This window comes from Malaclemys terrapin, chromosome 5, assembly GCF_027887155.1.
Source record: "Malaclemys terrapin pileata isolate rMalTer1 chromosome 5, rMalTer1.hap1, whole genome shotgun sequence".
In the NCBI taxonomy this organism is placed as follows: domain Eukaryota; kingdom Metazoa; phylum Chordata; order Testudines; family Emydidae; genus Malaclemys; species Malaclemys terrapin.
This window is the reverse complement of record NC_071509.1, coordinates 52,834,258-52,851,490: the sequence shown is the minus strand read 5'-3', so window position 1 is coordinate 52,851,490 and position 17,233 is coordinate 52,834,258. Positions and strand designations below refer to the sequence as shown.

The 17,233-nt window shown below is 41.3% G+C and overlaps 1 protein-coding gene across 3 annotated transcripts in view; it reads left to right on the top strand.

Moving 5' to 3' along the window:
• The window catches only part of KDR (kinase insert domain receptor), a 40,265-nt gene that overhangs the window by 4,623 nt on the left and 18,409 nt on the right, over positions 1 to 17,233 (top strand). For all 3 annotated transcript variants that reach the window (XM_054030733.1, XM_054030732.1, XM_054030734.1), the window contains exons 4-18: positions 1,908 to 2,032; positions 2,350 to 2,518; positions 4,030 to 4,169; positions 4,770 to 4,941; positions 6,729 to 6,840; positions 6,936 to 7,099; positions 8,200 to 8,356; positions 9,532 to 9,655; positions 10,164 to 10,272; positions 12,043 to 12,387; positions 13,397 to 13,543; positions 13,784 to 13,915; positions 15,134 to 15,240; positions 15,636 to 15,771; positions 16,163 to 16,267. In XM_054030733.1, the coding sequence (XP_053886708.1) occupies positions 1,908 to 2,032; positions 2,350 to 2,518; positions 4,030 to 4,169; positions 4,770 to 4,941; positions 6,729 to 6,840; positions 6,936 to 7,099; positions 8,200 to 8,356; positions 9,532 to 9,655; positions 10,164 to 10,272; positions 12,043 to 12,387; positions 13,397 to 13,543; positions 13,784 to 13,915; positions 15,134 to 15,240; positions 15,636 to 15,771; positions 16,163 to 16,267 (2,244 nt within the window). The remainder of the gene's footprint in view (positions 1 to 1,907; positions 2,033 to 2,349; positions 2,519 to 4,029; positions 4,170 to 4,769; positions 4,942 to 6,728; positions 6,841 to 6,935; positions 7,100 to 8,199; positions 8,357 to 9,531; positions 9,656 to 10,163; positions 10,273 to 12,042; positions 12,388 to 13,396; positions 13,544 to 13,783; positions 13,916 to 15,133; positions 15,241 to 15,635; positions 15,772 to 16,162; positions 16,268 to 17,233) is intronic.

The following is a 17,233-nucleotide window of genomic DNA, read 5'->3' as shown; positions in this document are numbered from 1 at the left end:
AGCTGGAGACTGTCAGCTTAAGAACAAAGCAGTTACCAGTCCACTTGTCCTCAAGGTTTTAAGGAAAACAAGAATATAAATATACATCCATTCTATAGGTGCCAGATCCTGCAGTTTCTCCTTTCATTGAACTCCAATTGAAGTTTATGGCCATTCTATGTAGTAAATAACTGCAGAAACTGTCCCTTAAAGTGCCGATAAGTGGTTAAAGTAGATTGAAACAGGAGAGGGAACTCTCATCATAACAGTCAAGGAAGTGGGGGAGATCAGGCTTTCATGAGACTTCTAGCATTTCCCATTTGATCAAGCTACAAAGTTTACATAGCAGAATGGCATCGCATGGTTTTTCAATATGTCCATTTCCAGCCAAAATGTGGAAACACAATGTGTGCGCAAAAATATATACAAAAAGCCAGCCAAATGTATTTGACTCTCAAAAAACAACTTTTTCTCAGTTTGTATTTTACATTATCCTTATTAGTTCTATGCAGATCGTATCACAGAGATACATTTGCCTACACCATATAAATTCATGTGGGTGGAATAATAAACAGAACAATGCAACAGCAGAAACTTAGCATATATTTTAGCTGTGATGGTAGGAACATTTTTCGATAGTAAACTGTGAGATCTTTGATCACAGCTTTTCTTCTCAGTGGGAGCTTTTGGAGATATTTTTCATGGATGGTACAAATGATCACCTTAAGTTGTAAGTGAGGCATTTGCATCACATAAAAGATTACTTCATGCTGAGCTTGGCCTCCTGTCTTTCAGCTTCCAAATGTTTACATGCCTTCAGCCCTTCCTCCTGTCCTGCTGACCAGGCTGACTTTACAATTAAAATTGGGACCAATTTCCTGATATTGGAATTCTTGGCCTTGTGAAATTGACATTCTGTATGCAAATTTTTGTGTGGAATAACTACATGTCAATATGCTAATTACCATAAATAGAAAAGTCCCTGTTCCCATAATTAATAAAATCTATATGTGCAGCAATTAGCCTAATTTACTTCTCCAGACCCTAGCCCACACATCAATACTGGGATCTGATCTGTTTGTATGCAAAACTACTGTAGACTTCAGTAGGAGTTTCAGACATGCAAGGATTATAGGGTATTTGTATATAGCACTCACATTTGTATTATCTAACAGAATGATGTTCAGATCAAGTCTGAAATTTGGTCTACCTTACAGCTGTTGAACTCTGATGGGGAAATTCAGATAGATTTCAAGAACTAAGTTTTCAAAACTCATGCTTTCAGTTGCACCCATATAAAATGCATGTGGATGCAACTGCAAAGCCTTCAGTTATGCATGCACTTTAGATAGCTGCACACACAGAATGGCATTAGACTAAGCCCCTGACTGTTGTCACTGTTGATTATCTAGCATCAATTATCTATGCACGCCTGCATGCACAGGTTTGTTATTACAATTTATGGTCAGAATTTTGAAAAGTTGGTCGATAATATATAGGTTTGTTTATAAAGCCACTTATTTATTGTTGAGAATTTAAAAAAGAATAGCCATTATTTTAGGGTTATGAAGCACTTAGCTACTTATAACTAATATTGGGATCCATTCCTATAGTCCTTACACAGGCAGAAGTCACATTGACTTAAATCGGAGTTTTGACTGAGGAAAGACTTCAGGGTCAGGCACCCAGAATTATGTTGACAACATTAATGTGTATTTGGGCATGATGGTACTGTAAAAAGAGGAGGAGTTAAACTTAATAGTGATGTCAATTTCATGTCCATTCACATACAAGAAAATACAAATGTTTGCCAAATAGAAAAGGACTACATAGACAGGAAAGGAAAGAAAAATAAGAGGGAAAAAATAGCATGTTGTGTCCTTTCAAACGAAGAGATTATAACAAATGCAAATCAAATATTCTTTTAGATTACAGATCTCCATTTGTGACTTCAGTTAGTGACCAACTTCATGTTATATACATTACTGGGAACAAAACAGTGCTGATTCCATGTCTTGGATCCATATCAAATCTCAATGTATCACTTTATGCGGTAAGAAAAAAGTCAAATATTTCAGTACTTATCTCTAGAATTAGCTAAATGTCAATTTACATAAATACGGTGGATTAAAATAGATATCTTAAAAAGAGCCTCTCATCTTTGGACATTACGAAACTTATAGAATGGGAATGCTATAACTACACTAACAAATGATACTTCTTGTGTAAAGAGTTGTTGACTGCAATGAGAATGTGGTATGAGTCAGGATGCCAAGTCTGGATCCATAATGTTGTAGTAAATATTAGACTTACAATATGAATTTATTTAGTTTTGGAATTATACTGAATGTTTTATTGATCTTTTAACAGAGGTATCCAGAAAAGTTATTTGTTCCTGATGGTAAATTAATCTCATGGGATAATAAAAAAGGCTTCACTATTCCCAGTAACCTGATCAGCTATGCGGGCATGGTCTTCTGCGAAGCTAAAATAGATGATGAAAGTTACCAGTCTGTAATGTACATAGTTGTGGTTGTAGGTAAGCCAAAGATTACTCTCCATGGTCATTGTTTTAGGCAGTGCTATTTTGCTTGATGCAACATATTGAGCAGTTACATTTGATTGGACTGTAGATCAGGAATACTGAAAATACAATTAACATAAAATGCATGTTTTAATATGTATTGCTTTGGGGAAAAAAAACAATACCTGAATTTAAAGGGAAAATGTTATTGTGTTCTGTTTCGGGTGGATTGCCGGCATCTGTGCTTGGGATTTTACCTGCTCTTCCTTGATGCTGCTTTTTTCAATCATGCAGCGTTTTATTTTTCCTAAACTTCTGCTCTTTTGTAATGAATGTCAGCATAGAGTGAAGGACCTTGAGAACTGACACCCCAAAGTATCACTAGCAGCTCAGGAAAGAAGACAGGGTTCTAGCTTGCTGTGAGGAGAAACGGGAGCATGTCACACTAGAAATGCAAAACCTGGCCTGATCCCAAGAAATTCTTGTTTCCCTGCACGCTAATGTCCTGGGCCTAATTGGATGAATATGGCTCTGACACATTGAAGTTACCTGCTCCTCCAGGGCAACATGAGGACTCCTCTTAGGCCTCCACCCATGCTGAAACTGCAATGACCTCCTCCTGGACTGTTGAGCACACTCTCATCTCCAGGGTTGGAAGAGGCCAATCCCCCACCTCCCGAGCCTCATTGTGACACTGAGGCTTGGTGAGGTAGGATCAGCACATTCTCATCTAGACTCGGAGATTCCTAAAGAAAGGAAGAGAAAAATAGGGAGTATCTCACCACCCCATCTCACTTTAGGGGCAGCAGTTTCCCCACAATTCATCATCCTCTGCCTGGTTTTGAGTCATTTGGGATTTTTGGATATGTTTTGTCATATTTTACATCTTTTATTACAGGTTTTATGCCTTGGACAGTTTTGCTAATGCCAAATTGTTGGTAGTGGTAAAGTTCCAAGCGCATCACCTGATGCCCACTTTTGGTCTATCATAATATTTGGGGAGTGGGGTTTGTTTCCATGCTATTGAGAATTTTGTGGTTCACCATTGAGGTTCTCCTCTGAGTGCTCTCTAACATTGCAAGGGGCCAAGAAACTCTTCCATAAGAGTTGAGGATGCTTAGCAGCTCCCAGGATCTGTTCCAAACATCTCTCTCTGACTCCAGCTTAGAAGTACTGATGTCTCACCATGTCAGCTTCTTTTATCTTACTGTGTCTGACCATGAGGGAGCTTCTGGCAAATGGCCTCACAGTAGCCCACTCACTCTGCATGTGCTAAAATCTGAAAGTAGACTGTACTTGCCCGAGACCCATTGTGTGTCAGTACAACTTTTGGGCACCCTTATCCTTTTCATCTCCACTTTTTGAAATTGGGTGTATGCCCATCTCTCCACTGCACTCAAGCATCTGGGATTTCTGCTGTGTGGGTGTAACTCCTAAGGGAGAGAGTAAATGCCATTGGGAAAGCGGCATCCTTACATCATTTAGCAGAATGTTTTTTCAAACTCTGTTCCTTTTGCTTCTTCCAGGATACAGAATTTATGACTTAACTATGAACCCTCATCACCAAATAGAGCTGGCAGCAGGGGAGAAACTAGTTCTAAATTGTACTGTGAGGACGGAGCCAAATGTTGGAATTGATTTCAAATGGGACTACCCTTCCGTTAAGGTAAAACAATCATTTCCTAATATCTTGCCCTAGAGCCCTGAAAGAAGCAACCTCTTGCTAGAAATACAAAAGGATGCTCCTGTGTTTTAGCTTCCACGGTTATTTTAGCTTCCACAGATACAATAAAAATTTGGGTTAACCACTTACCCACTCCTCTGTAAATATTAACAAACCAGTTGATGATATATGAAGAGAAGGAATCACCAGCCTATATAATATATAGCCTGGATTACGGTTTTGTGAGGACTTGGGCCTGAGCAAGTGGGGAACCCTCCCCACCCCTTCCACCTGCAGTTCCTCCCTCACCCCCCCACCCCTCCCGCCGGGGAGCAGGGTTGGGGCATAGGGGCTTGCCCTGCTCTGCCTGCCCAGCGCTACTGCCGGGGAGTGAGGTTGGAGTGTTAGGGCTTCTCTGCTCCCCGGAAGGAGTTCCGGGTGGAGTGGGTCAGGGTGTAGGGGTGTCCATTTTTCTGGGGGCCCCCAATTGTCCGGGGCCCCTGGGCATGATCCCATTGGTCCAGTGGCTAATCCGCCACCGGTGTGGAGGATCGGGGGAAGAGTTGGAATGAACTGCTTCTCAGAGCTTTTACTCTGTTACAGGGAAAACGTGCTACAGTCAGAGACTTAAAAACATCATCAGGGAATGAGCCGAAGAAGTTCGTAAGCACTCTTACCATAGACCATGTGACCTTAAATGATAGAGGCCGATACAACTGCACAGCATTCAGTGGCCTTATGACAAAGAAAAACAGCACATATGTCATTGTCCATGGTATGGAATTCTCTGATTTAATTCTGGATATTTATAGGTGGGGATTGTTGGGATGGAAAATGCATAAATTGAAAGCAATTAGCTGCACAGTATGTCAATCAAAACGTTTGTCGTATAAGCCGTCTGCTCTGAACTGTCAGCCACAGTGTTTCCATTGCTTCTAGTTGTTTTTAGTAGCATTGTTATAGCTCAAGGTTTTTCTATTTTAATGTTAAAGGATTTTCTCTTAGGACCTTGTATGTGATTATCACTTAAAGCTGTTAAGTAGTCTAGAAAAAGTGACACTAAAACTGAGAATGGCTGGCGGTCCCTCTATTTAATCTCTCCCTATGTGGTACTGTAATGTTGAAACTGTATATTTCGGGTCAGATCCTGCCACTCTTCCTCATACTGAATAGTACCTCACTCCACAGGTAGTTCCATTGATTCCATTGTGGCTACCTGCAGAGAAAGGTGTTACTTGCATGAATAAGGGTGGCAGAATCCAGCCCTCGGCTTTTTGCATTCTGAAAATTGGATTCAGCTTTACTTTTGGTCATAAGGAAATGACTTAGAGGAAATGACTCTGGCCAAATCCTATCCTCCCTCAGTCCTCAATCAGGCAAAACTCCATTGGCTACAAAAAGCTGATTTTTTTGAATGAGTGAGAAAGAATTGCAGGATTTGATCCAATATTAACTAGTGCAGCAGCACTGCTAGTTATGGATGTACTGTATGTCTTACACAGGAGCACTAAGGCTGACTTGAAGTTGTGACTAAGTCTGATTTTCAGCATCAGCATTTTGATTTTTTTCAGTTCACACTGACCATAGTCCATTCTTCTGCCAGGACCAGAAACAGTTCCCCCTTCTCTGTCACAGCTGTATCAGATATTAAACGGATACTCTATTTGATCTTAGCCAAAAGGCCAATCATGCTGTTGGGCTGATTACAATTTTGCTTTCTGTGGTTGCAGAAAAGTAGTGTAAATCCTTTCAGAGTTGTGGGATTTTTTGGGTTGCAGAATTTCAGATAGATAGCTTCAATCTCTGCTCAATTATGTAATTGTATCACGTGAAGTTTTGAATACTGTTATGTGCTGAAATGGAAAAATTGAGCCCTTTTTGTCTAACTGTGTAAGTGGAAACCTTGGAGAGGTTTAAATGCGGTATTGTGTTACCAACACATACTTTACAGCACTTGGTTTGCATTGCTTGTTTTGTTACACGGCAACAGCGGCTAGGGAGGACAGAGCATTGGGACTGAGAGTTGCTGTGTGGAGCTGAGAGCAGACTCTTGCCTCTATTGCTGTTGAGAGTCCCCTGGTAGCTGAATTAGTCCACTTTTCTGTGTAAGGGGTGAAGGAGAAGGCATGGCCGGGGGAGAGGGGCTGCATACCCCTGTGTGGCACAGAGCATCCCTAGGAATGTGACATGGGCCAGAGGCAGGTTGGGGCTGGAGGATCCACTGCTATGTATGTTGTCCTGTCCTGTCCTTCCCACACAGGAGTGCTCCATTGCTTCACTGCCTCAGAACGCCTCTGAAGCCTGTGGAGGATTCCCTCCTCCCCTTTTCCTAATGGATCTCCCTAGTGCTCAACCCCAGTAGTTATGCTGGGCCCTGGGCTGAGGATTTACCTCATGGATTGTAATACCGCAAGTGCCTGTGCTGGTACATGGACCACTTTGTCATTTACATCTGCTGCCTTTCATCTCCAGTTACACACAACCAAATGGGAGACAGTTTACATTTCTGGCAATATGGAAAGGCAATGTTTTGTTTCAAGCCCATCAATTAATTTCTTGCAGAAAAACCTTTTATCCGTTTGGACAGAATGGGGTCTGTGGTGGAGACAAGGGTAGGAGACCAAGTCAAAATCCCTGTGAGATTTACAGGCTATCCTCCACCAGAAGCAAAATGGTAAGAGTCAGAATGTGATGCATTTAAAACAGATTGTGGTATTATATGTCAAGCTGACTCTCTAAAGTATTTAAGTTACCATGTATTTTCTTTAGGTATAAAAATGGAAAAGCCATCAGCACAAATCATACCATTAAACTTGGTTACACATTAACAATTACTGAGGCAAGTGAAAAGGATGCTGGGAATTATACCATTGTACTTACAAACCCCGTTAACAAGGAGCAACAGAGACACACATTTAACCTGGCTGTGAATGGTAAGTGAGATATAAACAGTGCCTTTTCCTCTTTGGTTGTATATGTGTGTGTATAGAGTACTAACCCTTCCTTGACAGAAAGAGCTGGTAGGAGTCCTGTCTCTTAGAGCCCCGTGCTCCTCTTGATCTGTGTACTATCCAGATTTAAATTTGGCAAAAAAAAAAAAAAAAAAAAAAAAATGAGGTGATTCAAAACCACCAAGTTAGGGGAATGCAGGAAAGAAGCCCCATCTCAAACCTTGCCCGGACATTGCTTCAACCATCCACTGAATCTGTCTCCAGCTGGATCCTCATGCTGTATTTTACAACTCAGGAGATTTCAGGTTTTCCTTGTTGTTGGATAAAAGGATTTTTGTTTTTTATTTTCTGTATATTATTTCTTTGCCTCTGTGTCTTGCTCTTTTCCTGTCCTCTGTGCTCTCTCCTGCTGCTTTTGTATCACAAGTCTTCCCCGCCATTGTCATCTGCCTTGTCCATCCTTCCTGCCACTGTCAGCTCTGTTTTGGCCTCCCCTTCCTCCCCGTTCCCCACCATTCCCCTCTCCCCGGCACCCCTCCTCCACACTGCTCCTCAGGAAACATACTTGTCTAGATGCTTCCAAAATAGTAGGTCTTCAAAAGAGCAGCTCTGCTAAGTACAGTGTGGTTTAGGTGGGGGCACAGTGGGAAATGGAGGCCAGTCACCTAATGCTGGAAGTAATATAAATTCCTTGGCTGGGGACAGTGATGGAAGGAAAGGGCTGTCTGAAGGGTAATTTGTAAGGGGTAGCTGTAAGTAAGCAACGGAAGGATTGCTGAACGTTTGGCTTGTATTGAAGCTACTCTGTGAAGTTGGCGCACTTCTTCCTTGATTCTTTTGCTCCCTGCTGAGGTCAGTGGGAGTTGTGGACGCTCAGCACCATGCGGGAGGCTCTCAGAATCACACAGGTTCAGACCCTGGAAGGCGTATGGGAGTCACGGTGAGAGAGAAACCCCCGTGAAAGAGACTTTGTACATTTCAGAACAAACTGTGTTCTTGTTAGCAAGAGACAATGGCACAAGGCAAAGAATGTCGCTCCTTTATGATGGTCTGTGCATGTAACATGCAGGTTTTTCCTACAGTTCCACCTCAGATTGGGGAGAATGCTTTATTGGCTCCTGTTGATTCGTACAAGTATGCAACTACTCAAGTCCTAACCTGCACAGTCTACGCCATTCCGGCCCCAGTCAATATCCAGTGGTACTGGCAGTTAGAGGAACAGTGTACATTCCGCCCTAAGTAAGTACAACATGATTTGCCAGTTAATCTGCACCACTTCATTTCTGTAACTATTCAATGATTTTTTTAAAGTGCTGTAGGCTCTTTACAAAAATATAAAAATGCACAAAATCAAACACTAAGCAGCCAACCCCCTGGGTAACACGCTCAGTAACTGTTGCTGCTGGACAGTGTTTGCAGACAAAGTTCCCATTTTGCTTCCATTTAAGTCAAGCTCTTACTTATTACAGCAAATAGGCCCAAACTGCCCTCAGGTTGTCAAACATAGTCAAAATGATCTAGATGTAGGTAGCATTACACGGAGACTGCCAGACTTGGGATCTGGTGGGCTGTTGCACGGAGTGAATTCCCCAGGCCAGGGCTAACCACGGATGAAACTCTACCACTGTTGTTTATTGTGTTTGATGCTTTTTTGGCTGGCATCTTGCCTTGTTGGATTCCAAACACGTCTGTGGGCCCCGTCAGTCAAACCTTGTTGGGCAGCAGCAAGTACAAAAACACAACACTACTACACATGGGAAATTTGCTGTTTATGAGACTTGCAGTTCTTTGTGGGAATACGATGCTGCTTGTTATCTATGTAAAAGCGTATCTCAAAGAAACTGCACTGATTGATGGTAGCCAATGATAGAGAGAGCTCCTGACCAAGATACATGCAGCTTCCCTTATCTGGGCCTAGCACAAGGCCAGACTTCCTTTAAAAAAAAAAAAAAAAGCATTCTGCTTTCCTGTTTATAAAATGACTTCCACTAGCTTCTTTTGGTGCCTGGTCACTTCCTACACAAGAGCCACTGTCCTAAAGAAATTCTTTTAAGGAGTCCAGTGATTTCTATGTCTCTCTGTCTTCTTTTGAATGAAATTAACTTGAATTGTCAATTTATGACTGGAGGTTTGTTCCCAAAATAGCTTCTTTCCTCCAAGTATCCTTATTGGGCTGGCTTATGCAGATTAATTAGGCTATTTACCTCTAGGTCTGGGAATTCCTAGTTTTATAAAGGACAAAGGTCTTGGAAGGTTGTATGTACACTTACATAGAAAAGTTTTCAGGAACATTTCCCAGTTTTATAACATGGCCATTGTTCCATCTTTGATATTTTTTCTAAACTGAACAAAAATGGTCTCTTGAAGGTCGAGATTTTCCTTACCTAAAATGTATCTCTCTGTCTATTTCTCAGTCAAGTTGGTTTGGGAATCAATCCTTATGCATGTAAGAAATGGAAAGACATCACGGACAGAAAGGGAGGAAATCGGATTGAAAGAATTAAAAATCAGTTTGTTGCTATTGCTGGGAAAATGAAGGTGAGCTAATGCTCGTTTGTCTTAGTTAGGAATGACCAGCTTTTGAGAGTTCTGTTCAGCATTTCATGTATTTGTGAACATTATATCAACTGTGTTTAACTGTAATAGAGAAAGGCCTGGAGATTAATGAGCAGAAAAAAAGTGGGAACCTATTGCTAATTTTAATATAACACAGTTTAAAAATACATATATAGAAATCTACATATAGATGGCTGTTAAAAGGAGGGAGGGAGAAAAAAAAATCTTCTTAATCTCTGAGGATAGGACAAGAAGCAATGGGCTTAAATTGCAGCAAGGGAGGTTTAGGTTGGACATTAGGAAAAACTTTAATATCACATCAACCTCCAAGATGACCTGGGTACCAGAAACACCATTGATTTGTATTGTGCAGGAATTTACAGTTGTGTGGATAGCTACATGGCAATGCACCCAGCTCTTTTATGGTTTGACTCATTTAAGCCCTTTGGCACTAATGTGGTATGAAATTGCTTGGTTTGTTCTCTTGTAGACTGTAAGCACCCTTGTGATTCAAGCAGCAAACGTGTCAGCTTTGTACAGATGTGTGGCTACTAACAAAGCTGGAGTGGGTGAGAGGGTTATCTCCTTTCATGTTACCAGTAAGTATAGCTTGTTGATTGCATAGCAGCGTTAAATTAATCTCATTCCCTCTGCTTCAACACATCATTTGTCTGATTCAAACCCTCATGATGACCCATCTCTGTTATGCCTTATTCTAAATATGGTCCTTATTCAGCATTGAAACAAATTTCTAACTTTAAGCATGACAAGGTGGGTGAGGTAATATCTTTTGTTGGCTCAACTTCTGTTGCTGAGAGAGAGACAAGCTTTTGCGCTTACACAGAGCTCAAAAGCATGTCTCTTTCACCAACAGAAGTTGATCCCATAAAATATATTACCTCACACAACTCATCTTTCTAATATCCGGGGACCAACATGGCTACAACAACACTGCAAATAACTGTAAGTATATGAGCAGTTCCATTAAAGTCAATGGAGTTACAATAGTGTGAACACTGGTATAAAGTGAGATCTAAATCAGGATCTTTGGTTGCAACGTTGGTTAGGCATTTTCAGCTATAAAGACCTATAAAGAAGAGAAAAATTAAATAGTGTTATGAAATTAACAGAATCCATACAATCAGTTGCACACATACAAAATGAAAAATGACTGCCTAGGAAGGAGTACTGCGGAAAGGGATCTGGGGGTCATAGTGGATCACAAGCTAAATATGAGTCAGCAGTGTAACAGTATTGCAAAAAAAGCGAACATTATTCTGGGATGTATTAGCAGGAGTATTGTAAGCAAGACACGAGAAGTAATTCTTCTCCTCTACACTGCGCTGATTAGGCCTCAACTGGAGTCCAGTTCTGGGCATCACATTTCAGGAAAAATGTGGACAAATTGGAGAAAGTCCAGAGAAGAGCAACAAAAATGATTAAAGGTCTAGAAAACGTGACCTATTAGGGAAGATTGAAAAAAACTGGCTTTTTTCAGTCTGGAGAAGAGAAGACTGAGAGGAGACATGATAACAGTTTTCAAGTACATAAAAGGTTGTTAAAAGGAGGCGGGAGAAAAATTGTTCTTCTTAACCTCTGAGGATAGGACAAGAAGCAATGGGCTTAAATTGCAGCAAGGGAGGTTTAGGTTGGACATTAGGAAAAACTTCCTAACTGTCAGAGTGGTTAAGCACTGGAATAAATTGCCTAAGGAGGTTGTGGAATCTCCATCATTGGGGATTTTTAAGAGCAGGTTGAACAAACATCTGTCAGGAATGGTCTAGATAATACTTAGTCCTGCCTTGAGTGCAAAGGACTGGACTAGATGACCTCTCGAGGTCCCTTCCAGATCTATGATTCTATACAAACTAAGATCCAGATTTTCAAAACTGGGTGACTTCAGTGAGAGCTTCTAGCATCTCAGGACTCTGGAAAATCAGACCACATATTTATGTGCCTAAATATGGATTTAGGAACCTAGCTTTAGACATTCATTTTTGAAAATCTTGGTCTAAATGATATTTTTAATCCAGTCACAAAAATTGACAGTTAATGCTGAGAATAGTGCAAGGTTGCATAGGACAATTCTATTAATTACATAGATCTTCCTTGGACTTTGCTTGTGTGTGATTTTGTTGTTGTTGTTTGTTGTTGTTAATGTGAATGATGGGCCTGATTCTCCAGTGCCTTGTGAAGTCATTTATGCCTGGGCAAAGTGAGTGTAAAACAAGGTGCAAAGCACTGGAGAGTCAAACCCAATAAGTCTGTGAATGCTGATTTTCAAAATGGCTTTTTCTAATCAATATAAAAGGAAAGGACTTTATTAATATAACAAATGCACTATTTAATGAGCTATTTTTAATTTGCAGGGGGTCTTGAAATTAACCTTCAACCTAGAAACCAACCCACTGAAAAGGATAACATGTCCTTGCAGTGCACTGCGGACAAATTCACCTTTGAAAACCTGACCTGGTATAAACTGAGTCCTCGCACCTCACAGAGGCCCCTTGGGGGATTGCCAATGCCTGTGTGCAAGAACCCGGATGATCTTCTGAAGCTGAATGCCACAGTTTCCAATAGCAATGGTGAAAATGTTACCTTAGAGCTCATCCTCCGTAACATTTCTCTTCGAGATCGAGGGGATTACGTTTGCATAGCCCAGGACAAAAAGACTAAAACGCAACACTGTCTCGTCAAGCACCTCACTGTTCAAGGTATGAACCCACTTACATATACCAAAGTAGATGGTTATATGCACAGACTGTGTATAGCTGGAAACAAAGATACTGCAGTCGCAGGAATCCTCAAGTTCTGTAGGACCTAGCGCGTTACCAATTTAAAGGTGTGCTCACTTGTAGAAGGGATTTAAGCAGTTGCTAATAATGAGACTGCCTTTAACGTGTCAAGTGCATGAGGTCAAGTCTAGGCAGAATGTATCTGCTGTGCTGATGAACTGGCCAGTCACACTTAGTATTCCATTATTATGGAACAGAAATGGAAGGGTTAATAGGCCTGGTGTGGAAAAGCAGGGAATTGTGCTGTGCAAGCAAATGAAGTCTCTTTATTGATGGGCACAAACAGTGGCACAAATTGATAGCTCCACATCTATAATCTCTTTATACTTGTGACTTAACGTTTGACTGAACCTTTGGGTTTGAAACTGTGGTTATGCTTTAAAATTGTTATAAAAGCAGGGCAGCATTTCAGCACAAACAATGCCGGTGACTGGCTTTGGATGCAAACACAAGTGATCTTGCATTGAGGTCTTGTATCCTGGCGTGGCAACTTAGGTCCTGATTCAGGAAAGTACTTTAGCACATGTTTATGGGCAGTCCTGAATACAGATGCTTTCCTGAATCAGAGCCTCAAGCACTATCAATATCACCTTTCTTGTAGTGGGGTTGGAGACGGAGACATGAGGGGAGGCAATTCCTGGCCAGTTCCCTCTTCTCCATCAGCCTGGGGGGTCTCTAAATCATAAAACCAGACTCATGTAAAAGACAAAGGACTTCTCCTTATAATGTTTTCTTAGCCATTGTCCTTGTCTCGTGTATCATGGAAGATTAAATATGATCTCTCCACGAACACCATGATTGGTGCTATTGCAGTAAGGCCATGGGACTACATTAGTGACTCAAACTTGTAAAGTGGCAGCGAGTGCTAAGGCATCACAAAAATGATTATACTTGTAAACTCTCAATAACTTTATTTTCATGCAAACAGAGCCTGTGGCCCCCACATTGATAGAGAGCCTGGAGAATCAAACAGCAAACATTGGTGAAACCATAGAAGTATCATGCCCAGCAAATGGAATTCCTCCTCCACACATCACATGGTTTAAAAACAATGAAACCCTTGTTGAAGACTCAGGTGAGGAACTGCTCCTTCACTATGACTTATTTCACTTGTCATGTGTTTTATGCAGGGCTCCCTATTGATTTCACTGCAGAGTTCAAGTGCGGAGTGGGGGCAGAATGTGGCCCTGTGTATTTTATACACTGTGAGGGTTGTGTATGCAAAAGTATAGCTAAAATAATTGCAACCATTGAATTCTTAACAACAACCAGAGCCAATGCAAATAGCAGAATTAAGAACAATTCCTTTTTTCAGGTATTGTTGTGAAAGATGGGAACAAAACTCTAACCATACGCAGGATAAGGAAAGAAGATGGAGGTCTCTACACCTGCCTTGCCTGCAATGTCCTCGGATGCAAAAAAGCAGTAACTTTTTTTGCAGTAGAAGGTCAGTACAGATTTGCTTCTCATTTATTTGTGCTTGAAATGATAACTGCTAAAAAGGAAGCCTATGCATCATGTCTTGGTCACAGTTTAGAAAATGTACTAGCAGTGCCTTTGCTGAAAGTTTCCTTATGCCAAAGTGGATCAGATTCATTTATTGATAAGGCTCCTAATCAAGCTCAAAATGGGTGAGGTCACACCAAGCTGGCAACCCAATGATTTTAGTTTTTGAGGCTGATATCTTGGTCTCCAGAATCACAGCTTTCATTATGAAGTCACAGCTGGCCATTATGGTGGTAGAGAAAAACCTGAAAATGTAGAGTGAGTGCAAATCAAGGCGATAATACCTGCATCTGAGTCTGCAGAGAGCCTAGCACACCTCAGTGGGTATTAATGAGGATACTTAACAATGCAGACAGTTAAATTATTTCACTGCTGTCAAGGCATCATGGGCCATATAATGGAAAAACCCAGTGTGCTATTGTGTGGGAGAACCTATGTGACACCAGGGCTGAAATGTACAGGAACATACTTTGAGAAATGGGGGTGGGACAGAAAGGAATTCCTCTGATGCTTGTTATCAAATATCCCAGTTTAAGAAGTTAAAGAAATGTTAGAAATGTTGTTTCATAATACAGGGGATCATTCTTGCAACATCTTATTTCCTACATAGCTTAATCACTTTTTTCTTTGCATGAGAAAAAGTTATTCATTTCTGGGTGCTCAACATTCATCTAGATTTTGTTTTTTCAAAAATAGCAATTTCCTTTAAAATATAAGATTTCACCTTTTATTTCTTAATGGCAAAGAGCCAAATTCTTCCCTCAATTATGCACATTCAGCCTCACCAAAACAAGGTGTGTAACTAAGGGCAAAATTTGGCCATAAGAGTCTGACTAATCCTTGCTGCCATTTCATTGTGCACTAATTTGTAGGAATCAGAAAGCTTCTGAGAAAACAATGGATCAAATCCTGTGCTGACCTATCTCCTGCAAAATTTCATTCCTCATTGTCTTGAGTGGGGTTTCACAGTGTGTAATTCGTATGGAACTTGGCCCAATATTCCAACCTATAAGAAACAAGCATTGCCTTAGTTGGCTTGCTACATGGGACACTTTTAAAATGAACCTTCAGAACAAGGAACTCTATGCAGTCCTTTAACTGATGACCTAAACCAAGAAGCTTTCAGCTATCAATGAGATATTCATTTGTTTCTCCCCAGGCGCCGAAGAGAAAATGAACCTGGAGCTCATTATCCTGGTTGGGACTGCAGTGATTGCCATGTTCTTCTGGTTGCTTCTTGTAATCATTCTCCGGACCGTTAAACGGGTAACGAAACCATTCTTCTACTGTCCCACCAGCATTGGTCTTGCATGACAAATGAAAACTGACTACGGCTCTTTTGTGTTGTTTCTTTCCATTGTTCTTAAACCAACAGGCACATTTTTCCTCTCAATACCATAACATTCCTGCCTGGAATTGAGGGCGCAGAAATTTGGTTTTAATTGACCAGGCATTCGGAGGAAAAAATGCTTGAACTGCTTTTGATTATTAAAAGAGCAAGGATCCGTGTTCACATTCATAATGATGTAGTTGGAGGAAACTACTGACTTGAATTTCTGTGAAATTTTAAAACCCTGAGGAAGGAGAAGTTAGTACATGTGACTGCCTCATTCCAGCCAACACGTACCATTTATGTGACTAGAACTGATATTGTTTTCCAGGCCAGTGGAGGGGAATTAAAGACTGGCTACTTGTCAATCATCATGGATCCTGATGAAGTTCCTATGGATGAGCAGTGTGAACGTCTCCCCTATGATGCCAGCAAGTGGGAGTTTCCTAGAGACCGGCTAAAGCTAGGTGTGCTTTCACTATTTTGGATGGGGGTGAGGAAAGAATACACTGCCCAGGGAGCCTGTGGAGGAATTCTGACTGGCACACACAGAATTGCTCCTGGAACTACATCACACTCTGATAGGATACAGTGGGTGTTCCCTCTGTGATGGCTCAGTCCTTTGGGCCAGTGCAGGAGATGGCTGGATCATGGCCTCTCCTAACCCCACTCTGCAGGAAAAGCTAGCTTAGTCTAGTTACTGTGTTTCCTGACCCCACTTTCACACCTACATAGGCCCACCCCTAGTATGTGCCAAACCATCATTCCCAACATGGGGGTTGATTTAGTTAATGATTGGCCTACTTTTTGTCCACTGCTTTGACAATAAGTCTAAATCTATTAATCTTCTCATACCAGGTAAACCCCTTGGGCGTGGAGCATTTGGCCAAGTCATAGAAGCAGATGCATTTGGAATTGACAAAACTGCTACCTGCAAAACTGTTGCAGTAAAAATGCTGAAAGGTAAAAATGAAGACTAAAAGCCTCCTGAAAAGACATAATGTATTTGTATTGCCAGTCTTGTATCCAGAAGCCAACAAAGCATGATGAACAATCAGAATTTCTGTACCGATGTCCTAGAAGGGTTTAGTTAACAATTGCTGTGAGAATAATGTAACTTATGTCTACCTATAAGGAGGTTGCTCATTAGAGCTTCTTTACCGTCACTTTATAGATCTACCCAGATGCAAAGGTTAAATTTGCTCCTACAAGTAATCCTACACAATTGTTGATTTCTGCAGTGTTTACCTACATACTGTACCTGCAATGTGAGCTTTCCGTCAAATCCTAAACGATGACTTAGACGTTATCTGGGGGGAGAGAAACGATTCAGCTAGCTTACTCCTTGGCTGATTTTAAAGAGCTCTTCAATATTATTGTCAGTGATGTGGATGTTTTGACATTAAATACAAAGCTGAGATCCCAGAATCATTCCTCCTTCCCAGGACCCTGGAACAATTGAACAAGGTTCTCTGCACCCAGAGAATCCGTCCCAGGTTTCACACTGAGACCAGTGAATAATGGGAAAGGACTTTGGGAGTTTTGTCAGTGCTGCATGAGTAGTCACACGATACAGGTACTGCCAATAAAGCTCATTGTTTATGCGCCATGCTGTCAAGTCTCCTGGTAGAAGGACATAACATTAATGAGATGGGACCCCAAGCAAAATAAGAGAAGACCCCAACCACCTACATAAGTTCCTGGCGTTCACCAAATCTGCCGAATGCTGCCTTCTGCTTCTCCCCCTCAGATATTGGTTGCTGCTGCCTCCTCTGCATGTTCAGAATGCTGGCAAATCATCCAGTGGCTGTTCTCATTGATTGGGTGAGAGGCTGTGCAGCCCCCAACCCCTGTCCCATGTCTTCCCTTTCACAGGCCAATCTAGTGCCACAGGTCAAGTGGTAGCCCCTGGCATTCAGACACCACATA